The 25,978-nt window shown below is 46.4% G+C and overlaps 2 protein-coding genes across 2 annotated transcripts in view; one reads left to right on the top strand and one right to left on the bottom strand.

Annotated features, from left to right (window-relative positions):
- Positions 1-3,919, top strand: part of LOC138286358 (RNA-binding protein 25-like) — a 6,675-nt gene extending 2,756 nt beyond the window's left edge. Inside the window, exon 5 of the mRNA XM_069226516.1 lies at positions 3,707-3,919. Coding sequence (XP_069082617.1) covers positions 3,707-3,919 — 213 coding nt within the window. The remainder of the gene's footprint in view (positions 1-3,706) is intronic.
- The window catches only part of TMBIM1 (transmembrane BAX inhibitor motif containing 1), a 203,651-nt gene that overhangs the window by 175,898 nt on the left and 1,775 nt on the right, over positions 1-25,978 (bottom strand). The window lies entirely within an intron of this gene.

Consider the following 25,978-nt stretch of genomic DNA (forward strand, 5'->3'; position numbering starts at 1 on the left):
TCTCAACACCCTGAACTACCGGTCCTCCTTTCATCATCTTGGGTCTAGCAGTCCTACTTTCCAAAACCAACCATCAACCACCCACCACCCCCAGGACCAACCATCATCCACCCACCACCCCAACGACAAACCACCATCCAACCACCATCCCCAAGACCAACTACCATCCATCCAACCACCATCCCCAAGACCAACCACCATCCATCCACCACCCCCAGGACCAACCACCATCCATCCACCACCCCCAGGACCAACCACCATCCATCCACCGCCCCCAGGACCAACCATCATCCACCCACCGCCCCCAGAACCAACCATCATCCACCCACCGCCCCCAGAACCAACCATCATTGATCCACCCACCCACCAGCCGCAGGAAAAAGCATCATCCACCCATCATCCCTACGACAAACCACCATCCACCCACAACCCTCAAGACCAACCTGTATCCATCCACCCACCCACCACCCCCAGGACCAACCATCATCCACCCACCCACCAACCAACCCCAGGACCAACCATCATCCACCCACCACCTCCAGGACCAACCACCATCCACCCACCCACCACCCCGAGGACCAACCATCATCCATCCACCCATCCACCCACCCACCCACCACCCCCAAGACCAACCATCATCCACCCACCACCCCCAGGACCAACCATCATCCACCCACAACCCCCAAGACCAACCTGTTTCCATCCACCCACCCACCACCCCCAGGACCAACCATCATCCACCCACCCACCAACCAACCCCAGGACCAACCATCATCCACCCACCACCCCCAGGACCAACCATCATCCACCCACCCACCCACCAACCAACCAACCCCAGGACCAACCATCATCCACCCACCACCCCCAGGACCAACCACCATCCACCCACCCACCACCCCGAGGACCAACCATCATCCATCCACCCACCCACCCACCCACCACCCCCAAGACCAACCATCATCCACCCACCACCCCCAGGACCAACCATCATCCACCCACAACCCCCAAGACCAACCTGTATCCATCCACCCACCCACCACCCCCAGGACCAACCATCATCCACCCACCCACCAACCCCAGGACCAACCATCATCCACCCACCACCCCCAGGACCAACCACCATCCACCCACCCACCACCCCGAGGACCAACCATCATCCATCCACCCACCCACCCACCACCCCCAAGACCAACCATCATCCACGCCTCACCCCTACGACAATCACCGTCTTGGGTCTAACGGTCCTACTTTCCAAAACCAACCATCATCCACCCACCACCCCCTAGACCAACCATCATCCACCCACCACCCCCAGGACCAACCATCATCCACCCACTACCGTCAGGACCAAACATCTACCCACCCACCACCCCCAGGACCAACCATCATCCACCCACCTACCACCCCCAGGACCAACCATCATCCACCCACCCACCACCCCCAGGAACACCCATCATCCACCCACCCACCACCCCCAGGAACAACCATCATCCACCCACCCACCACCCCCAGGAACAACCATCATCCACCCACCCACCACCCCCAGGACCAACCATCATCCACCCACCCACCACCGCCAGGACCAACCATCATCCACCCACCACCGCCAGGACCAACCATCATCCACCCACCACCCCCAGGACCAATCATCATCCAACCATCATCCACCCAGGACCAACCATCATCGATCCACCCACCAGCCGCAGGACAAAGCATCATCCACCCACCATCCCAACGACAAACCATCATCCACCCATCACCCCTACGACAAACCACCATCCACCCACCACCCCCAGGACCGACCATCACCCAGCCACAACCCCCAAGACCAACCCGTATCCATCCACCCACCCACCAACCCCAGGGACCAACCATCATCCACCCACCAGCCGCAGGACAAAGCATCATCCACCCACCATCCCAACGACAAATCATCCATCCACCCATCACCCCTACGACAAACCACCATCCACCCCACCACCCCCAGGACGACCATGCACCCAGCCACAACCCCAAGACCAACCTGTATCCAATCCACCCACCCACCAACCCCAGGAGGACCAACCATCATCCACCCACCAACCCCAGGACCATCCTCCACCCCACCGACCACCATCATCCAACGGCACACCACCCACCAACCCAGCACCCCACCAACACCACCCACCACCCACACAATCCACCACCACCCCAGGCCACCCAACCACCCCCATCATCCAACCACCATCCACGACCAATCACACCCTACTCACCCTACCGACCATCCACCACACCCTCCACTACCCCCCCCCCCAAGACCAACCATCATCCATCCACCCACCACCCCCAGGACCAACCATCATCCACCACCCCCCCCAGGACCAACCATCATCAATCCACCCACCCACCCACCAACCCCAGGACCAAGCATCATCCACCCACCACAAGACCAACCATCATCCACCCATCACCCCTACGACAAACCACCATCCACCCTCCACCCCCAAGACCAACCATCATCCATCCACCCACCCACCACCCCCAGGACCAACCATCACCCACCCACAACCCCCAGGACCAACCATCATCCATCCACCCACCCAACCCCAGGACCAACCATCATCCACCCACCACCCCCAGGACCAACCATCATCCATCCACCCACCAACGCCAGGCACAATCATCATCCACCCACCACCCCAACGACAAATCACCATCCACCCCCAAGACCAATCATCATCCATCCACCCACCACCCCCAAGACCAACCACAATCCATTCACCCACCCACCAACCCAACCCAGGACCAACCACAAACCACCCACCCACCCACCATCCCCCCGGACCAACCACAATCCATCCGCCCACCACCCCCAGCTCAGTCATCCTGGACCAAGTCCTCTGTTGCCATCTCCTTAGGCCTAGCTGCGGCAACTCTAAGTGACCATCCGCGCCTGTGACTTACAGAAACAAACATTCTGCCATGCCAACCACAGAGCAGGGCCACAAAACCAAATAAACTCCGCCCAAAAACAAATGAGCCAATGAAAGCCGTAGGGCGACAGCACCGGTGACCCAGGCTCCCCAGGGGGGAGATGCGGTTACCAAAGTTCCTTCTGCGTTTCGGGGCCATTTCCTGAGCGCCGGGTTGTGCGGCGGAAAGTCCCTGTGGGTGTGAGATGTCTGTCCAGAGCCGTAGGTAGATGACTCAGTCAAACTCGGAGGTCTGAGCACGTGAGAGCAACCTCGACCTACAGGTCAACACCCCGCATTTCAATAGAACAGAACAGACACGTGCTGGGAGTGCCTCCAATGTTCAGTGGCCGCGGTGAGTGATCTAAGCAGACCTGCCCTGAACCAGTAAAACCAGAATGGAGGCGTTTTCTGTGACATCATAAACCCCCCCCCCATCCCCCCCCCCCCCCCCCCCCCCCCAAAAAAAAATACACACACAGGTGGCTTTAGGTTGACAGCCACCATTCTTCCAAACTATTCTTCAAGGAAAAAAAGTTTTTCTTCAGAGCACACAAAAAACCTCTCAGGCTGAGGGGGGAGGGGAAGGGCTATATCACATTCGCTCTTCCGGCTTTCCAGGTAGAGCTGGGCGAGCCACTAAAAGCACGAGCCCCAAACCAGACGGGCTCCATGTGGCCTCTGCCTGACATCCATACTCTATCCTAATGTGCCACCAACAACATATTTTTCTTTAACCTTTTATGTAAAAACAGAAGCGGGAAACAGACATCCGTCTAGTGGCTGAATGTCAGACGGGACTTTGTGGAATACGAGCAGTGACAATAAATGCGATATTACACCTGCCGCCGACGCACGCACTTCAAGGATGCCCGGTGCATCCATCCGCCTCCTCTAATTCAAGGATGCCCGGTGCATCCATCCGCCTCTATTCAAGGATGCTGGGGGCATCCATCCGCCTCCTCTAATTCAAGGATGCTCGGCGCATCCATCCGCCTCTATTCAAGGATGCTGGGGGCATCCATCCGCCTCTATTCAAGGATGCTGGGGGCATCCATCCGCCTCTATTCAAGGATGCCCGGTGCATCCATCCGCCTCTATTCAAGGATGCCCGGTGCATCCATCCGCCTCCTCTAATTCAAGGATGCTCGGCGCATCCATCCGCCTCCTCTAATTCAAGGATGCTCGGCGCATCCATCCGCATATAACCCGTAGATTGTTCAAGGGTGTTCGGTGCATCCATCCGCCTCTAATTCGAGGATGCTCGGTGTATCCAACCCGTAGATTGTTCAAGGGTGTTCGGTGCATCCATCCGCCTCTATTCAAGGATGCCCGGTGCATCCATCCGCCTCTATTCAAGGATGCCCGGTGCATCCATCCGCCTCCTCTAATTCAAGGATGCTCGGTGCATCCACCCAAGTCTCTGTGAAGCGCCTGTGACTTCTATCGCGCTCTCCAGTCATTTCGTCTCCTTCCCGCCTGATTTTGACTCTCCAATCTAGCGGCTACCGCTGCCCCTTTATGACACCCACAATGTTCGCATCTACGGGGGTTATGCTAATGGAGGTCCCCGTTTCCTTGCATAAGGCACAGCAAAAAAAGTTCGCAGAGGCAGATGACATGAAGCGATTTGCTCAGGAACAAACAATTTAACAAACTAGGGATTCGAGGCCTATACGAGGCATTATATCAAAGCCAACCACAGCTTTCAAGGTTTCAAGGCACCTTTTACCGACCGCCTGCAAAGTCATAAAACGACAGGAGGAATCTGCAATTTATCGCGTGTCCCGTTGACACTCAAACTCTTCCAATCATTGCAATCCTGGAAAGTTCAGTATTAATATTTCCTCAATGATTAGAATAACATTTTTAGATAGCGCTTGCTACAGCAGGTGGTTCATGGCGCTTATTCCAGCAGCAAGTGTTCAGCTAGCAGGGCAAGGTAATGTTTTATGACTTAGTAACTCACCTGGGCCATGAGGTATCTCACTAGCTAAGAATTAGGAATTCATCTAATGTACATTCTCTCCCATCAACAACCTGCTTCTGTAGTATTCTTAGCAAAAAACGCATATTTAAAGAGCAAAGTAACTGTAGTAATGTATAGGATTCACCCAGTCCTCGTCTGAGGTGTCACGCGCTAGAGGGGTTCAACAGAGGTGCAGCCGCGTGTGCAGGACATTTGGTTCACAACCTCTAAGCAGGACAGAGTGTGGCACGTGGCATGCGAAGTCCATCGATGGGTGTCTGAGGGAAGGAGTAATGTACCCGTGCCTTGCACTACTACAGAACTGAGCTAGAGACTCGTTGTTACTGCCTGATGCTGGGATCATACTTCCCACCCACAATACTACATACAATGACTGATTCGAATAGGCTCTGCCCACAAAACAACACAGGTGTACCCCTGGCATCGATACTGCAATCAGGTCACAAGTGACTCCAAAAGCAGGAGGTAGACACCAGCAGGGCCCCTCGCGCGTGACACTCACTGTCCCCACTCCGAGTGAGTGAGTCCAACCACCAAGATCACACAACTCACTTCTGCCGCTCAGACTGCGAAATTTACTCCGCTTATCCATGTAGAACTCTACCCACCCCCCAAAGGCGAGAGGATCTTACTCCCACCATCAAGGAAATAAATCCCTGAGACCGCCCCCCGCCCCCACCTGACTACAGAACCTGATCTCATCCACCCCCCCCCCAGAGTGGGGGAATCGCTCCCTCCACCAGTTCAATACTGGAGAATTCACTCCCCCGGAAGACTGGGGAACTCGCTCCCAGGACTCAGAGCCCCCCACACACACAGACTGGGGAACGCACTACTACCCTGTACCCAGCCAAACTGGTGAACTCCCTGCCCCGCCCTCACCCGCAGATTGGTGAAACTCACTCCCTGCCCACTCCAATACCCTCAGACTGGGGAAACTCATCCCCTGCCTCCCCTACACTGGAGATAACTCACTCCCCCCACCTTTCCCACCCGCACCAAAGCTGGGGACTCCACAGTTCTCTCCCCCCCCCCCCCCAACAAGGCTGGAGACATCACTGTTCTGCCCTCCAACCTGGAAACTGAGGACCTTTCTCTTCCCAACCCCCTAGAGTAGAAAACTCGTTTGTCCCGCTTTATCCTATCCCTTCCCAGACTGGCGAACTCACTCACTCAATCTTAGCCCCAGACTGGGGAACTCGCTCAATCCACCGTCCCCCACCCCAGACTGGGGAAACTCACTCACTCCACCCTCCTCCATCCTAGACTGGTGAACTTGCTCACTCCACCCGGACTGGGAAAGCTCACTCCACCCTCCCCACAGACTGGGGAAGTCCTTCGCCCTGCCAATGCCCCCACCCCTAAGCAGAATGGGGAACTTTCTTGCCCCATCACCTCCACACTGAGTACTCACTGATCAGCAGAAATACCTTCCTACTCCCAGCAGGTTCTAGAGGTCAGAGGTGCAAAGCACTGACTATGTGGGAAGGAGAGTTGGAAAAAATCCCCCAGAAGTTCAACTGTCAGCACCATGACTCTCATACAGACAACGAGGGGACCGGGACCCCCTTTTCCACAGGAGGGGCGAAAGGTCGAGGCTTGGGCACTGAGAGCGGGAGCCTCAGACGAACATGGAAGACACTTTATAGACAAGGCCTTCATTCCGAGCGAGTAAATCTGCGGATATCCTGTCCTCGGTGGTCCGAACTTCCCTCATCCCATTCTCCTACCTCACCGTCTACATTCCAACATTCCCGTGGTCTATTCCACTCTCTCGTGCCACCACACACAGCCTCCCCTAATATTTATGAAGCAGGAACTAAAAACGTAACCAAGAGTTGAAACCTATGGCTCCTTACTCTAATGCAGCCTTCGCAGTTCCTTATTCTAATCTACAAAGTCTTGGGAACTTCCAGGAACTTTACCCCTCGTCCCCCCGGCACATTCCAGAACCTGCCCCACAGTGGGTATGCCCTGCTCCCTCATACTACTCAGATACTAATAGCAGAAACTACTGCGCGTTAATGACCACAAGCATCCTCAGGACAAAAGTTCCAAGTGTAGGAATGTTCCATATGGAATCACATGCCCATGCAATAACACATTAACTGGCATGACTACCCAAGAAGCTAAGAGACTCAACATAGACTGCATCTAAACGAAAGACTGCCAATGCGCCTTTCGTGATCACGAACACGGCTCCAATAAAATCTAATGGACAATTTGAGAGATTGGTACAAATAATCGAGGACTGAGGAGTGTTGAAAGAAAACTGGCCATTCTGGAAGCACAATATCTAGGAACATTGTATGAGCGAGGGTTTAATAAGCACAGACAGAATTTACCAATTATTTTTGTGTGTCTTAGGTCACCTGCATTTTACCTACCAATGGTTCCATTCAATTATTCAAGTACTTTTCATTTGATAAGAACTATTATAAAGTGCCAGGCAAACAGCATCAGGTTTGCCGGATACCCAAGATTACTTGGAAATGTAGATTTAATTAAATCCAATTCTATCTCAAAATATATCTAGATGTATGTTAATTTAACTAATACATCTACGCGTTTAATAGGAATTAATATGTTCATCCAGTAATAATCTGGTATTACACTAATCATTCCTGCAAAATTCAGTATACAAGGAAAACGTGGGCTTCCCTCAAGATGGCCCCTCCAGCCCCCATTTCCACTTAGCAGGCAGCTTTCTAGCTTCAGTAGAGCCGCGCAGGGTACGCGGATACCAGACCACATACATTTTGTCATTGGATAACTCACACAGGCATCCTAGCTGTGAGCTCCTTTTATTTCTGCATAGTGATCGTCTACTCAGACGCAATACAGCCAGTGATGCCCAGCGTCGGGGTACCATTCCAGAAGCCACAAAGAATCGACCCCCTCTGCCCGTGCGGCTTCCAGCAAGGAGCCTGCTAGTCCCTTTTGAGAAGTACTGGTCACACTAGCCCTCTCACGGCAGAAACCTGCTGTAGAAGCCTCCAAGTTTCCCAACTAATGTCTACTTAAAAACACACCTGCAGCAGGTAACAACAGAGGAGGGCTGCTAGAGCCTATAGTGAGGCAGGTGAGGTTATGATTAACATTAGAAGGAGCCTGGGCTGGAAGTTTTGCCTCACATTAATTAAAAGAACTGCAAGATTTACAGAGCATTGTTTTCTTCAGTGCCCAATATAAATCATTTTTTATGAAAAGAACGCTTCATGCTCTTTCACAGTGTTGTGCTTATAAACCAAACTTTACTGACAAGAATAGAGGCACTTTTCAAGATCTCTCGACTAAACACGTGAGGGGATACTGACTCTCCTGTGAGGTAAAGTTTTGGCTTTGTTATTCCCTATGTCTATCAGCCTTCCCTGTAATTTAGTAATTCATGGCATAATGTTCCCAGAAGTAGGCATTGATGAAGAAATGAACCCCTGCATATTGCATGGCATGTTTAAAATCACAATGAATTAACCCATACACCATGGAGACTACAGACTGTCATTAAGTTTGATTTCGAGCTCTGCACATCTCGGTCTGAGCTTTGCAAAGGAGAAGGCATTCAAGATGTAATACCTGCAAGAGACAGATATAATTATAGTTTTGCACACGTAAATAGATATTGTATCACAAATGGTTTACAATTACGTATATAGGTTATTATGATTCTCACGTTTTTGTATTCTTTCGTGCCGAGGCGACCCAGGGATTATTGCAACTGGGTCGAAACACGCCAATTAAAAAAAAAAGGTAGTCTATAATTTAAAACTTAAAAACTTTGACTTCTGGGTATAAAGAAAGGACAGACTAGTGCACAGTCCTGACAACTTCTCTGTAATTCACAATATAGCAGTGGCATTACGGTGCCCATGAAGAAAACGTGTACAAGGACTATGTGCACTATGAATATTTTAGAGTGAAAATGAAATAATTTATCTTCTACATTGATAATCTAATTTATATCAATAGATTTGAAAGGTTTGTACAATAACTGCTGCTAGATTTGCAAGTGCTTGGCATATGACACAGATGTGGGAAAATACCAGCTTTATTCTGTTGAACTATTTTGAGAAATTACCTTAAAAATATAATATCAGGAAAGCAATGACTGAGTGAGGACTCTCATTCATTAACTGAAGATACTTCTCTCTAGGGAACAATTACAGGTATGGCTGGGCTACTGCTGGGCTGTCCTACTTCTCCGCCTGGCCCAGAAGGATACTGGTCACCGACAGCATAATTCCTTCACAAGTGGTAGCCTGACCCAGCATCAAATCTAGGACCAAGCATCCACCCTCTTCAGGCTAATTCTCACTACGACCACCTACCACATGGTTGCCACCAAAGGACACCAACATCCTTCTCAAATTCCAAATCTTTTCATCCTCTACTCACACTTCATGCTTAAAGACTTTTACTATTTTAGCAGGACTTCACCCTTTGGATCCACCCCCCGTTTCTTAATCCTCACATACTGTTCCACTCTGAACACAACCCCACTAAATTCTACATCACCCTATCTCCTCCTTTTTCCCTGGAAACTTTCTGACCTCACGCTTCAATCCACATTACTCAACATTTTGTTGACTCAATTCGGTTTGTCAAACAACCATCAAACAGTTTGGATATTGCTTCCCCTCTCTCGCGGTAACTCAAAAGGTAACTTCCCTGTGGCCGCGTTAGGTGTGGTTCTGTGTGACAGTCTGTAATTCAGTGCCAACCAGGAACAGACTGGCTGTTTTGTTCAGTAGAATACCTTCAGGTCTAATAGCACGCTTTACAAATACACACAACAACAAAGCTTAATCTTGAAAATCAAATGAATGGCCTCGTTTTCCACTCTGTTGAATCGCTCCACCCGTCTGTTGGCCTCAGGATGGGAACAGGCTTTCATACATGAATGTTCGATACCAGTATTCTTAAAAAAATGCCTGCATCCTATCCGAGGTGTACTGCGCCAGATTATCACATATAATTTCCTCCGGAATGCCCTCCAGAGGAAATATGCCTTCCACAAACTTAAAATAATTTCCATTATAACACTTCAAGCCATAGGTACTTCAGGCCACTTAGAGAAATAATTGATTACTATTATTGCAAAAAAGATTAATGTTGATGCAACACAGCAAAAACATTCTTCCAAGGACCAATAGCTAAGTCAAATTGCGCAAGCTAACGCAAAAGAGGTCGAGCGTTGACCGCTTCATCACTCTCATGGTAGAGCCCGTGATAGGTCACCAAAAATACTCTTTGGCCATTTTGGTACTGGATATGTCACGAAGACCTTCAGGACGTAATTCTGTTAGTTTTTTTTCCAGAGATACAATTTATCCCCCCTCACTACAGTCCCTTTGTGTAGCAAGAATTCATTCTTAGTTTCACCGGACACTCGGGACCTACCATCCAAATACATTTCCTTCGGTCAATGCATTACAGAATTATTTTCTACATCACACGGGGTCTGTCCTTCTGCATTTGGCGAGTCCACTCATCCTCTGCGAAGGTTCCCAGACCTAGTTCCCCTCACTCAAAGACTTCCTCATAAGCGACAGCAACCTTACGCTCCTTCTCAACAAAACTCTTCTTCGATTCTTCCACACTTAATGGCACCCTAACGCACCCATCAGCTTGCACCTTGCATTTCCCAGCCACATATTCCACACATTATCATCATCAGGGTTGCATTTTGTAGGCCAAGGGCCAGACCAATCTGTAAAATGATGTCACACCTCCCTACTGTGCCAACTTATCATTACCAATGGCTTATGGACTGTTCTTATGATAAACCTGGCTCTGTGAGGACATTTTGAGCTGTCCAAGTACAAGCTAAGAGTACAAGTATTTTTGTTCTGCAGAACGTAAAGCACTTGAAGCATACCGTACTATCTTTCCTTTCCGCCAGCCCTTTGCATCAAGACTGCTCCTACTCTTCATAGCCTTGCTCCTACAGCACCTACAGACCCTTTCCCCGTCACAAAAGGCATTCAGTGTGGTGTATGCTCAATTTCATCCTTAATCAGGCCGAAACATTCTTGTTGGTCTTTTCCGCAAATGAGTCCTGCATTCTTTCAGTAATCTATGCTACGGGTCTACTAATGACCCACGGATCTCAATAAAAGACTACAATTCAGTACGACCCAAGAATGATTGTAACTGTTCTTTCAACTCCAGTTTCGATGCATTTATTATTGCGGCAATATAGGCATCCTTCCCTTGAAACTCATTTTTGGAAATTTAATGACCTAGTTATTCTACTTCAGTCTTCCCAAACGGCCACTTGTCATGTTTAATAGTCAATCCAACTCCGCAAGGCAGGTATCACCATACTTAAACTTGTGTCACGCTCCTTTTTAACTACACTAAATACCAAAATATCGTATTGGCAGGCCTACGCTCGGTATAACCTCCAGAAATGTGCCTGTAAATGTTTGAAATACTGCACTGGCAAGCCTTAATGCCATCTTTTTATATTGATATGGCCCTTCAGGTAAAAAGAAAGCAATGTGTATTGATTCAACATCCTACTCAACCTGGTTGTATGTGTTAGTTAGACTTAGGGTTGAAAGAAACATTAGCTCCAGATATTGGGGTAAACATTTCCTGCAGAGTAGGCAAAAGAAAAAACTGTAAACCCAAATTACTTCGTTCAAGCAGAGAAAATCAATACGTAGCCTGAGCTCACCTAACATTTCAAAGATATCACAATTTGAGACAACCAATATAAACTTTCAATAGGTTTGAGTATAGCTTTCTCACATATATTGATCGAAAGTTCCTTAATATCACTTCTATAAGCCAAGGATCATTCTTTATCAGTTGTCTTGCAGGTTATGTATAATTTGGTGCTGAAACCCTTGAAATTGTCCCAGTCTCTTAAATTGCTTTACCAAACTTCTCCTCCAATTCAGTATATTCTTCAAGCGTGCAACAGTGCATATTGTTCCTATACCCATTCACGTTATGAACTTGAGGATCATCACTGGGGTCAGTAAATCATATCCACAGCTCTTCTACTCTAGCCAACCAAAATCTTTATTCCCGTCACTGCCAGGTACACTTTCATTAACTCTAAGTCAACCCATATGTACTCAAACATCTCAATCCCATTCCATGAATAACTTCAGTGAAAAATGTCAGTAATTAATATTTCTCTCCTGTGCCATAACTCATGAAATAATTTCTTAACAATTATGGAGTAGCATGTGCCCAAATCCACTATAGCTCATATACTTTTAGGTAACTACGTGGTAACATTTTGGCATTTTTAGGTCGAGGACGCAAGCGCTCTGGCGTGTTGTAATCTACTTGTGGGCTTTTAGCTACGCCCGCTGCTATCACTTATTCATTTGCTTGCCTTTCAAAAATCCTTATCATCATCAGTGGTAAATACATTACGTTTGTCCCTCTTTGGGCAATTTTGTTATCGCCTTCGCCATCAACCCTGTTACATAGATAATTGCACGTCTGCCGATACGTTTGACTGCGAGTGAACTTCTGTTTCCTTTTGTGTCTCTCCTTCGCACTCACACTCATGGCGGCCGGAGCGCGTTCAATTGGCTCCCTTACGTCAACTGTTTTACTTTTCATTTTCAATGTGGCAATAAAAGCCACGTAACTCAAGCAAACGCAAGACCCGTTGAATTGCAAATGTCTGTTTCTTATCTTGTTCACCATCACACAAGCATAACAAAACACCTTCACAAGAATCTTTCCACTTATAAAGTTACCGATGACATCAACACTGGGAATATTGTTGGCATTCTCCACATATTTGTAAGTGGTCTTTTTCTCCTAAACTCATACTTTTGCTTTTTTTTTTTTCTTATTTCCTATTATATTTTAAAGTATAATTTTTATTTCTCCCACTGCCTCCTTACAGACCGCCTGTACACGTGTTTTTGGGACTACAACACTCATGGCATTTTGAATTGTGGTCTTAGGTTTTTGTCCACAGCCCTTTCTTAGACCTTTTTGGACTCTTGTCGTCAGAGCGTAATCACAAAGCACTTGAACATACGTTGAGTGTCCAAAATCAACCGCTACAGCTCTTAGGATGGCAACGTACTGACCAACAGTCCATCTCTCTAACCCCTAGAATAACATTTATACCTCTCAAGCACAGTATTGAGCTTTTTTCCCCAAAACGCTCTTCTAATTGTATAGTTGGCACTTCAAAAACATTAAAGACTGTAGCATTTGCCAAAGGTGGTAAGTTCTTAAATGTTCTCAAGCCTCCGGGTCTCTCAAAGGTTAAAAAATAATAATGAAAAAAAAAAAAAAAAAAAAAAAAAAACACACACATTTATGGAGTACACTCCTTTCTCTAGTAGCTCCACATATGAGCTGAAAAGATCTAAGCGCATCCCCCAGCTCAGTGGGTCGACCTCGAGTACCTGCCAGTAATGGAGGCGGAAGAAGACTGGACATTAGGGACGATGAACGTAAATCCAACAAGATAATATAAGAAAGCAGTTACTATAGTCTGACTGGAACCTGGAACGCCCTCCCGACCGCCCTGCGACAGACCCAGGACCTTCTCACCTTCAGGAGATTCCTCAAGACCTGGCTCTTCGACCAGTAGCAGCAACCCCCCCTCCCCCTCCCCCCCTCAGCGCCTTGAAACCCTAACGGGTACATAGTGCGCCCTATAAATATTGTGATTGATTGATTGACTGGGACACTATGTTCTGTACACAAATTATTTTATCTTAAAACCCACAAATGTATATCTTAATGATTCAGTACTTTAAGGTTATGTAATCATCCACTGGGTTCTTCAGGGACAGACTACAAGTGTGTCTAGACTTGTTAAGTCCTTTCTTCATACATGCACTTCCCCTAGGACTCTTAGCATGGACAGAATCAGCAGCACACAGTTTCACACAATAGAAGGCTAAGCGTGCACACTGGAGGAGCTCAGCAATTGTTTGTGCCCACAGCATGGCACCATACGAAGGCTCGTCACAGAGAGATGAATGGATTAATAAAGAGGGGCAAGTGGCTGGCCAATAGTAAGTGCTTCAATGGACTCCATAACCTACCTCAACACAACAGATGGCGACACACGCAAGCCAGTCCGGGAAATACACCTTCAGAAAGCAGCACCCAGCTCGACTACTAGGGACCACTGGTCCAATTCCTCGCACAGCTCCATGCGATGCTGGCACTCGTACCGCCGGCTTCCTGGGGTCACTTCTAAACTGCTTCCGGTCACTCACTGCCATTTTAGGTAACTCCACCAACCAGGCCATACTTACCTGTCCCCACTAACCTCACTCCACCACAGCATTCTATACTCCCTCCTGTTACAAGTTCTGCATCCCACTCTCACATGCTACCAAAGATATACTCGGGTATCTCCTCGGACATCCTATTCTACACTTCTTGGCCTACCGCAGCGGATTCTCATGCTTGCGATTACCTGCCCAACCTGTAAAGCTGATTATCAGCCAGGTAGGAACAATGAGGATGAGTAAAGCTGTAGACATGCGAGAGGAGGCTCGCCCGCAACCTCTCCTCCCCTGAGAGGAGGCTATTGGGAAACTCTCGATGTAAGATATACAGGAATACGGTATGGAATGTTGAGATCAAATGTCTAAAAACACTACTAAATTTAAGATGTTCTGCTGAACTGTAGATTTAATGTGCTCATTTATTATACTGCTTAAACTGCTGCTAGGAGTATGTTATACACTGCAATGGATACTTGACTGTAAGAACAGCGTGGGTATGAGGAATAAATGGAAAAAGAGAACATTTGGTACAAAGACTATGGAACCCTTCCCCTGCCTCCCGCTGCGACATCTCCTGCCTTCTCCCAGGCGGTGGAGCCTATTAGCACCATCTGCATATAGGAACCTGCTCCCACTACAGAGATCCTGGAATTAGGTTTCTCCATCCAGACTTGGGCACTTGTTCCAGCTACCCCGATTATGGAACTCAGTCATATCACTCACTGTTATGCAGAGTCTAGAGCCATTTAAGAAACTACTGAAAACATAATTCCTGCAACAGACTACAAGCCACTATGCTCCTATCCAAACCACGTGACTCAGGAGGCCACAGCATCCCACTTTGATTAAGTCCCATTCGCAACAGGTTACAGTATGCAGACAATACCACTGCTGTGTATGCCGCCCTGGTGTGTCGGAAGGTGCAAGAAAGTACTCTCCTGTATTGCTGCAACCCAAAATTCAAACTCAGGACCTACCTCTGGGCCATCAAATATTCACACATTTTACTGGGATTCTGACTTATGATGTAGGCCTGTAATGAACTCTGGAAGCAGCGGGCCTGCAGGCGGGCGTGTCCTCCTCCTCAATTCCTGAAGTCCGCCAGAAGCCGAAGACCTGGCTTTACAATTCGTTTTGTTGCAGGACCCTCATGACTGCCAGTACTCAGGCCCAGCCTCATCACACACCTACACTTGCCTACTCAGTGGCTGGATACCCTCACAGACAAGTACCGCCCTCCAAAGCCACCTCAAATTACAGCACCTAACATTTCTCATGTGTGTTTGAGGAGTTTCTTGGGAGATCAGAACTGCTGATCTATGGTTACAGTTCGGTGAGGGGTGGGACTGAAAATGATGACAACTCCGTCATTAATAACTCAAGGCGTGCTCCACCCAGGAGTGCCAAATGACAGTGTCTTGGTGTCAATGACACTTCTGAAAAACATCCTCGCTGCTGCTCATGAGCCACTCACAATTCAATAAATTATTAATCTCCAAGGACACTTTCTTATTTCAGCTGACACAACTGCCCAAAACAGATCACATGAAAACTAGGGTCATAAAACTTTCAATTTGTTTTGCACAAAACTACTATCCAGGTATCATCCGGACCTTGTTTCACACTTCAATCCAAAGTGTTTTACCTGAGGATTTTTTTATTTATTTTATTCTATTTTTTCATTCCTTTCATGGTTTATTTTCTTTAAAGCAATGATTCTTAAACTGTGGTCAGGGGGCCATTGGGAGTCCACGAAGTCTATTCAGGGTATCTGTGACTGCTTGGAACAGGGGTTCCCAACCTTTTGACTTCTGTGGACCCCCCACTTTAACATTACTGGAACCCGGGGCCCCCCACTGAATAATTATTGCAATCTGGGGAGCCCCCCCTGAGTCATTACTGAAAGGCTAATATTATTTAATTTTCTAAGCAGTCTCGGACCCAGTGAGGAGGCTTCGCGGACCTTAAGCCTTAGAAAATTAAATAGTATTAACAGATTACTAAAGTGTAAATAAATAAAGAAATTCTGTACGTGTGAAGGAATTTGAAGCTGGAGGTAAAAAAATAAGTTTGTTTCTTCAGACTGATGTGTGTGAGCAGTTCAAGTACATCAACAGTTGAGCGGCCTCGACAGAATTTAGAAAAGCTCCAACCTTTCTACTGAAAGTACAATTTTGATTTTTTTTTATGTTTGTGAATTAAATAAAATAATTAATCATTTCTTTATTTATTTGAAGAACAATTCTTTCTGTATTCTGGGTGTATTGTTTTGAGTCTCAAATCTTTGAAAATATTTAGGCCGGTGTCCCCGGCTTCCAGTAATAACAGTGTGGGTCCCCGGATTTCAATAACGACTGAGTGGGGGTCCCCAGGTTCCAGTGATAATTAAGGGGGGGGGGTAAACAGAAGTCAAAAGGCTAACAACCACTGCTTTAAACAACCACAACCACAGAACATTTTAATTCTGAAGACCTTCTTAATCCATAAAAGTACGACAATACTCGACAAACTAGCTCCTCCTGGCATCCTTAAAACAGAAATAACCAGATATTTGGTCAGATATGTGTACCTTCCTCTACTTGACACTAGTACAACATGTGTGGATATTTGCAGAGGTGTGCACTTCAAGATCACAAGTTCAACAGTCTCATGATCACTTGTACACAGTCGGCAACCACGCTCCACCAGAGGAATGAATGCCATGAAGATCATTCTGACCGACTATCTGTATGGAATAACATATAGAATATTTTCACTTTAGGATCCACTGCATGCAAACAATATAATGTTAGATCATCAGGATAAACAGCAGTTAAAAAGGTGGCATACAATGCCTTATTCCTCATTAGTCCATATATTTATCCTGAGATCACCTGCTTAGCTCGGTTTCTAGAAACCGAGGAGTTATTTAGAATATCAGACAATTAGAGACCTGGTAGCATGTTATTGACTATGAGGAGCCCAGAGGTGTTTGGCCTATCTGTACCAAACAAGGAAAGAAGCTAGTCTGGACTAGGTCTAATGATATCATACGATAATAATAATGAACGAAAAAGCCTGCAGAATTCTCATCTTTAACAAGATCGCCGAAAGCTCCAATCAACGGCTTTTACGAGAATGGCTACTGATGCACCGGCTTCCATCAGGATAGAGCTTTCTGATTGACCTGGCCAATTAAATTAATTCTGTTCCCAGATTACAGTCCTATAAAGCACAAAAGAGACTCTCTTCACATTATATGCCAGGACGACTGGCTGTATAAGCCAATTTCCAAAAGTATTAGTGTTTCTGCAGTACCTACAAAGAACTGAATCAACTGAGATCAGAAGTGTTACTACGTAGTAGGTTTGGTGCCATTCTGGGGTTCCATTTAGGATTATTCATTTAGCATAAAGCACAAAGTACACTTCCCAGCGCCCTCTCCCCATAACAACATCATATGTCTTCCGACTGGAGGCAGGCATCCCTTGGTACGTCTCCTGCTACCGGTCACCAAAGAGGACATGCATGTAACCTTCAACGCTGTCAGGTACAAGGACCCCCCACTCAACTCTCAAAGTCAAGGCAACTGTATCGGACCTTATGCCCTTGCAAGACCTAGTCACTTGCGGATTTCATAATTTGGGCAGACTTTAGGACCCAGCCTTCACTGGAGAAAAATACACAGGCAGAACGGAGCAATAGAGGTAACCCCATCCACTCAATCAATACCAAAAAAGTGTTTCTTCATGTTAATCCATTTTATTCACATCAAAAAATTACACATGGGCGCAAAAAGAGACCAGATACCTGGTGTAGTCGATATTTCTTCGCGTGTGTATCTGCATCAGTTATTGACGCATAGCTTGGTACAGGGCACCGAGCATTAATCAAATGTGTGCGAACAGAGAGAGAAGGCATGTTCAAGACATTTCTAGGAAGCTAAATATACAAGATCGGGCACGTAGGTAAAAATAATCCCATACACTGATGGTTTAAGACGGGAAATGCGCAGATATCCTTCAGGCCGAGAGAGCTGGAGGAGGCAGTCTGGACGACACCGGTTCCATCTTGAGCTAACATGACAGGCTCTCATCTTTCTGGAGTTGATAATTGAGTAACAATGATATATACACCAAGAGACAACGCGGCTACAGGTATCTGCTAATATAAATGGTCATTGTTATGTAGGAGATACCTTCATTAATGAGGGACATAGGCAGCTGGACATTTATAGCACAAACGTGAATGCTGTTGGCTCATTTATTACTGGGTTTTGGGGTTTCAATGATCTGACCAAGCTCCTCAGAATTGAAACATTACCCCCCTCTACCAAAGGCACATCCATTTTGCCTCGCCACCCCCAATTCTATATTTTTTCCACTTTCTTCTGATTTACAAATTCCTGCACACTGTGTGTCAGCAGAAAACCAATCTGACTAGGTTCTTCCCCATCTCCAAACCTGTTTGGAAAGACTTCTTAACAAGAAGCAAATGTCAATTCTTAGCTGCAGTGGTGACCCAGCGACCATTCAGACAACAGCGCATGGGCGCGTAGTCTAGATTCACAGAGTGAATCTTCAATGACTCAGCAGAATCTGTGTAGTCCAGAGCTCCCACCTGCCTGAAGAGGAGGATCTGGACTCAAACACAGGCATTTGTTTTATGGACACGCGCTATCCGACCCGCTTCTCTACAGGGTAAAGATGCTTTAATACTGATCATCATCTAGAAAGCTACCTCAGATGTGAATTATCGGATACTCTTTGGCAGTCTTCGTTGAAGACCTGCCTTATACATGTTGCACGCGGGTGCATGGTTCGCACCTAAAACAAAGCCCAGAAACATGGGATGTTTTCAAGTGCGTAACTAATGCTCTGAACTAACACCAGGAAGAGCAATGTTTAAAAAGAGAAGAGAGGTGGCACAGGAGAGGGACATTCAATCAGCCCTGTGTGGCTAATATCAAGTTCCTCCAAGGACTGTACACTGGTCATGGCATGAAAAAGACAACAGAAATCAGTTTCAGATCATATTTTCAGCTGTAAGTGTGTATCATCCCCACACTGGTTGTAGGAACTTCCTAAGTCATGTAAAGTCACCTACTGGTTCATTATAAGGACAGAAGTTCTGGGTAACTCTGTACAGCAGACTGGCACGGCTCATGAGAGTCCTCGATTCTCAGTTGTTGGGGTGGGTCTCCCACTGGGAGAAGAACCAGCCCAGAGCTTGATCACTAAAGGTCAGGTGATGTTTAACGTTGTCAGAAAGTACTCCTGGATCTTCCGTATCAAAGCCTTCGGGCAGGAGTCCTCCTTGTTTAGGGCACGCTCATCGCAGCATGGCATTATCGAGTCTGTGGCTAGCTGTGAAAACAGAATGGTAATCCACCAAGAGGCTGCTGTGCATGTACTTCAATGGCCATGCCAGGGAAGGAAGGTCAGCAATGGGTCTTTATGCTACAGGATTCTTGTTACCTTTTTAAAAGGAGGAGTTTGACATCTCCAGTTGTCAGGTTAACAGAGAAACCTTTTTGCTAAAAAGAGGGACGTTCATCAGTTTGGCTCATTAAGGAGAGGGAGATTTAACAAGAGTACGTGGAGCATTTTTGGTGTTTACAGCTCAGAGGAGCTGTAGTCGTTGGAAGATGGGTCAGAGGTCATGCAGGTGTTCGTGGATTTCTAGGGATTGGTGTGGACGGTGCACAGCTGAAGGAGGTCACAACAGATGGATAAGCTGAATTCTAGGAATGTACTCTATAGCCTGGACAAACCCTTCCTATAGGATGCTGTAACTGCTTCTACTGAAAGGAAGATAACAAAAGCGACCCTAAAAGAAGAGGCAGAAACAAATAAATGCAAGTATTTAATAGGATCTAACCGCACAAACTAGATACAATGAAATGCTCAGCAAAGGTCATGGACTGAACCAGACAAGGTTTTGGCTAAAAAGGCGATCTCAATTTAAGAAGGCTGAAGGATTCTGGTAAGTTACTGTGTCCCGATGATGATCCTATTATTGTGATAATGACTGAAACACATCAACAATATATACGAACCAGCTGGAATTGATGTACTGTGTATCTTATGGGCTGTATCCCTACAAAAGCAATTGTGATAGAAGCAGTGTACTTTCTTGCCACACATATTACGCCTCTGCCCGGGCACTTTCCTTGCTCTGTCCATGTCACTCTGTTCAAAGCAGGCTGCAATACTTGGTTTTGGGATTATATTTATGGGTGGATTATTAGATATTAAAAACATGGTTTTGATTTGTATGTTGTTAAGCATTTTGTGTTGTTTAGGGACCGCTGTTTTTCATAACGCCTTCAATCGAAGGCCATTCAAACATGATTAGATAAAACAAATTTCTGATTGTGTATGCAAGTGACATCAGAGTTCGAGGGGTACCACACAATTCCTCAGTGTTGGAAAATGGGTTATTGGTAGGGCAGGTAGGTACCTACACCTAGCAACAAGCCACTAACCTCCACATAGGTACAGTTAGGTCTCAGTAAATTAATCCCAGCTCAACCCTTGGTAGCTTGACAACGAGCGTCAAGGCTTAACTTAGGAGACAAAGTGTAAAGCATTCAAATATCACAAAACAGTAATTAAATAAAACACAGGAAACAGTTTAAAAATCCAAAACCAATTTATAAAAATAGTTTATATTTTTATCTTTAAAATGACACAAAAACTATTAAAATCGTTTCAGGGGAACCGGAGATATGAATTTTTAAAGAATTATTACTTTTCTAGCGCTTAGAAACAAAAAGCGCCAATCGGGTCATCTGGTTGCACCTCGACCGGGGCAAAGTCAAACTTTCAGGCCGACCGCGATGGAGCCCTGCTCGGCTACAGGTCGCGGGAGGCCTTGGTTAAAAAGTTACCTTCTGACTTAGTCTTTATTTTGAAGTTTTTCTTCACCGGGACGAACCTGCCAGTTGAATCCGACCTCCTGGAGCCCTTGTCCGGATACGCGATGTGGGTTTCCTCGGTGGAGACTTTTACCTTCGGACTTAGTCGTTTTTTCGAGATGAAAATCCTTCGACCGGGGTAAACCTGGATCTTGATCCGACGTCCATGGAGCCCTTCTCGGATACGATGGCTGGGAGGTCCCGGTCAACTTTTTACGTTCGGACTTGGTCTCTTTTTTGGATGTTTTTCTTTACCGGGACAAACCACGAAGTCAGGCCGGGTCGCGGTTGAGGCAAGCCGGCTAGAATTTCCGCGGCGGGTCGGTCCCTCTCTGGAGCTTTTTTCCAAAAATTCTCAAATCTTTTCCAAACTTCTGGGGCTTCACCCAGATGTTCTTTTAAGGTTCTTTTGGGGTCCACAGCTCACCCCAAGGGTCCAGAAGTTCTGTGATGGTCCTTGGGGGGTGCGGACTTCAACTCCCAGAATGCACCTGCCGCAAACTCCTTTTTGGCCACTGGACAGTGGTCAGCTGGTCGCTTTCTACAGGAGTTGGTGCAGGGGACTCTGGTTTAGCAATTTTTCACCTGTAGCAAACAGGGAGTCCCTCCTTGAACCAGTTGAAGCCAGGCAAAGTCCTTCTTGTGGTGAAGCCCAAGTGTGCAGCTGGTGCAGTCCTTCTGAGTGCAGGGTCCAGGTGGAGGCCAGGGGTCCAGCAGGGCAGTCCTTCTTTAGTTCCTTTCTTGTTGAATTCTGGAGGGGATCTGAGGTGTGGGTGCAGGTCTGCCAGTTTTATCCTTGCTCCTGGGTGAAAAGCAGGGGGGCCCTGGTTCTCCAATCAGGGACAGGGTCGTCCCCCTGTGATGACCACTTCCTGGGAAGTGTGGCAAAAATCCATCCCAGAAGGCAACAGTCTCTAAAAATCCAACATGGATGAATCTGATTTTTGGAGGTTACATCTGGCTGAGCCCACCCACTGGTGTGGCTAAAAATCATAAACACACCCCTCTCCTGCCCTCTCCTAATCTAATCAAGGGGGCACCTAGCTGTCTGGGGTTGCAGGATGTGGGGGTGTTGCTGGGTGCTGCAAATGTCCTTCTCTGCCTTTGAAGACCAGTTTGGCAGCCCTCCCCCTTCCTGCCTCACTATCTGCTGAGGGGAGATTCTCTCCCCCAAGCACATTCCTTTGTGTGAAGCCAGGCCACTTCACACCTCATTAAAGTAGCCTGGCAGAAGCTGCTGCAGGCTGGCCAATCAGAGCACAGCAGCAAAAACAATGCAGAGCTGAAATTGGCAACTTTTTAGGTAAAGGCTAAACTTTTTACCTGAACAAGTTATATTAAATCCCACAACTGGAAGTTGTGGGATTTATTACAACAATTAATTTGATACCAAATTCTTGGTATGTAACATTTAAGGAGACTTTAAAATTTAAAATAAAGTCTGCCCATTCTAGCCTATGAAGGCCATTTACTTCAATGAGGGAAACACGAATTTGGCTGTTTTTACCTCACCAGGGCTTATAAATCTATTTTTATAAAGTCCCTGCTTATAGTTACATGGCACCCAGCCCTAGGGGCACGTAGGGCACACCTTAGGGGTGACTTATATGTAAAAATAAGGTAGTTTAAGACTTTGGAAGTACCTTTAATTCCAAAGTCGAATTTGCATATAACTTTAATTTAAAAGCAGCCAGCAAGGCAGGCTTGCTTTTAAAATGACACTGGGCACCTCAGCAATGCACCTAGGTGTGCACCACCTATGCTGTGGTCCCTAAACCTACATGCCCTACCATACACTAGGGACTTATAGGTAGGTTAACTTAGCCACTTATAATTAGCCTAATTTGCATATCCATTTTACACAGAGCACAGGCCCTGGGACTGGTTAGCAGTACCCAGGGCACCTTTAAAGTCAGGAAAACACCAGCAAAAAGTGGAAAATGGGGGCAAAAAGTTATGGGGCCTCTGCAATCAGCCCTGTTTTCTCACACTCAGGATCTAGACAGACTTGCTGCAAAGTTCCAAAAAACATTGGAATACTGTTTCCCCCAAGTTACTAAGGACCAGTAGCTGCTACAGTCCTAGCCCCAAAATATGGTTAAGACCCAACAATTTCAGAAGATTATAAACTGATCTAATTATTAAATGTTGATGGTAAAATATACACAAAAAATACTGGCAGGAACTACCAGTCTTATCAATCCAGTGTCCTCAGGCTTCCTGGAAGATACAAAGACGGGAAACAACACCAGACTTCTTTATAACATTATTGACAAATAGAAAGAAGTTGGCTTCTCTGAGGCTGCCGTTAAGTCTAGTTGCTTAGAAAGCCTTTGATAGGGTGTTAAGGCGCTTTCTTCTGTGGTTCTTCCGCAACACCAACCAAGACTGAAGCAATGACATAGGCCTCAAGTAGGAGCATGATTACATTTATTACAAACACTGCCTCTCCACAGAACGCCTTCAACGCTCCCCCCAAAATTCACCAATGCCCTCAATACAGCGCGGGAGATCCCAGTGCAGAGATACACAAAAGGGGGGACAGGGAAAGACCACACAGGACAAGACGCATACCAAACATGGCCAACCTTGCAATATGTAAATGAGATGCCGACACTTTGAATAAACTGCAATATTACACAGACCAAAATTCATCCAAGGTGTCACAGCCTTTGATCACCATGTCAAAAGAGCGGTGAAAGCCAGTGGGGGTCATCTCAGACTGCTTTGAACTTCTGTCATATACAAGGCAGGGATTCACCCTCTCGCCTCCACGTTTCATGCTCTCATCAGAACACCTATAGCCCAACATCCGGCATTCTAATGACATCTCAGATATAGGGCTTGATTTAGATATTGCCAGACGAGTTATCGGTCACAAGGGTGATGGATAGCACATCCACTGAAATCTAAATTCCATAGGATATAATGGGATTTAGACTTCGACGGACGGGACATCCATCATTGACGTGACGGAGTAACTTGTCCGTCAATCTCTAAATCAGGCCCGTAGTTTGTTCCAAATCATTGAAAGCCACAACCCCTGTTGATGATATACTTCTTTAGATCTCACAAAATGTGTGATATGAACACCACTGCAGGCTATTCGAGTAATTCATTTGATGTCCCACACACCCCCAAATCAGAATTTACACCACTAAATGAACTCGGCGCAAAGGAAATGACAAAAGGGTCGGGACTACAGTGGCAAAATGAAATGAGACGCCGGCAAAAAGATCAACATGAATAAACTGCAGGAATATGGAGACATTCAATATCACGTGGCATTAAGACTATGTAAAGGAAAGATAGAACAAGAGGCAATGCACGCTTCTTTGGGATAGAAAAGTGTAAATCATCTTTAAGTATAAGAATGGATCAGTGAAATCTAGAAATTGTAAGGATGGAAAGAGTAACACCGAAGGCCAGAAATAGACTAAGTCTCCATGTTCAAGCGTGGGAAATATTCCTGGACTCTTATGACTAACAGTATTACTAATTATATAATATCATAGATTATAAAATGGAAAAGCATCTTATTAGGTGGACGGGGAGGTATCCAGTGAACCGAGCTAATTATAGGAGGATTGGGCCAGATCTGCTCCACTGACAGATCTTGCAAGGGGCTCTACTATAGACATAACTACGAGCTGCAAGTACTGGGGCAGAGTTAGTAAACAAGAAATTTGCAGATGAATTTACTGTCACCATGCAGTAAAATAGGACCCAGTGCCGTGCAAATAGGGGTTTTAATTCCATGAAATGGGGAATTACTTGGTGGGGCTTTTTTCCAAGCCACAAAACCACGCGAAATTGCTCATTCCATGGTTTTTTTCCTGCATATATTCACCACCTGCAATGCGTGGGAGGGGAAGTTTTTTCTAGCTGGAGGGAAGTCCTGTTAAAACACAAAACAACACGGGACTTGACTGCTGTTGCAAACAAAGCCTCGTGAGATTATTCTGGGGGGGGGGGGGGGGGGGGCAGAAAGGTTAAAAATTGGATCGGGTTCTTCAACACCCAGTAAATCCTGGGGCAAAAGTGTAATCAGTAGTAACCAGGCAGTGCAAAATGATTGCATAAAAGCATTAAACTGTAATTCCACCTGATTTGTTATCATACCCTGTGTAGGGAAATATATGTTTTATGTTTAACTGTTTTTATTGCACAGAAAGGCACTGGTATTAAAGAACCTATATTCCATATGAACCTCTGAAATAGTTTCCATATTTTGCACAAAGGACATCGTGGCAGCCCAACACACTCTGAAAAGCTTTTTATTGTCGTTCATTCATGAACATTCTATTCTACATTCTAATTCTATCAGTCCCCATTGTTAGCTGCACCTTGACCAGAACAACCTCATCGGTTGCTCCCTTCTACAGAGAGAAGCTGCTTTCAACAAAGCACAGCCTTCCTCTCAAAACTCTACGTTCTTTTTAAAAAACACATTTTATTGTTATTGTTGTGGGTTATACGTCAGGCTGTAACTTTGAATACACCTCTAGTCACAAAATAGTTGTATAGGCGTATCTAATAATAATAACAACTACAACTCCCCATCGCACCTCCCCCTTCGGTACATTTCTCAACGTAGGGTTTACCCCCCCCCCCCCCACCTCACCACCCCCCCCCCCCTCTTTCATGTGGAGGTCTAACAATATATGGCGTTCCATTCCTGCGGCCTCCTCTTTCCCGGAGCCCTTGATTAACTGCTGTGTTGTCCTGACTCCCATCTCCCCTTCCTTCACTGACAACATGCTCGGGGCCTTGGTTTTCCCTCGAGTTCGGTGCATACCTAGCCCGTCTCCCACCTCCCCCATATCTTCTCATATAAAACTCTACATTCTTAACTACATGGCTAAGTATTTGACTCTTCGTTTTTGGATTGGCATTAGCCAACTGA

Source organism: Pleurodeles waltl, chromosome 3_2, assembly GCF_031143425.1.
Source record: "Pleurodeles waltl isolate 20211129_DDA chromosome 3_2, aPleWal1.hap1.20221129, whole genome shotgun sequence".
NCBI lineage: Eukaryota > Metazoa > Chordata > Amphibia > Caudata > Salamandridae > Pleurodeles > Pleurodeles waltl.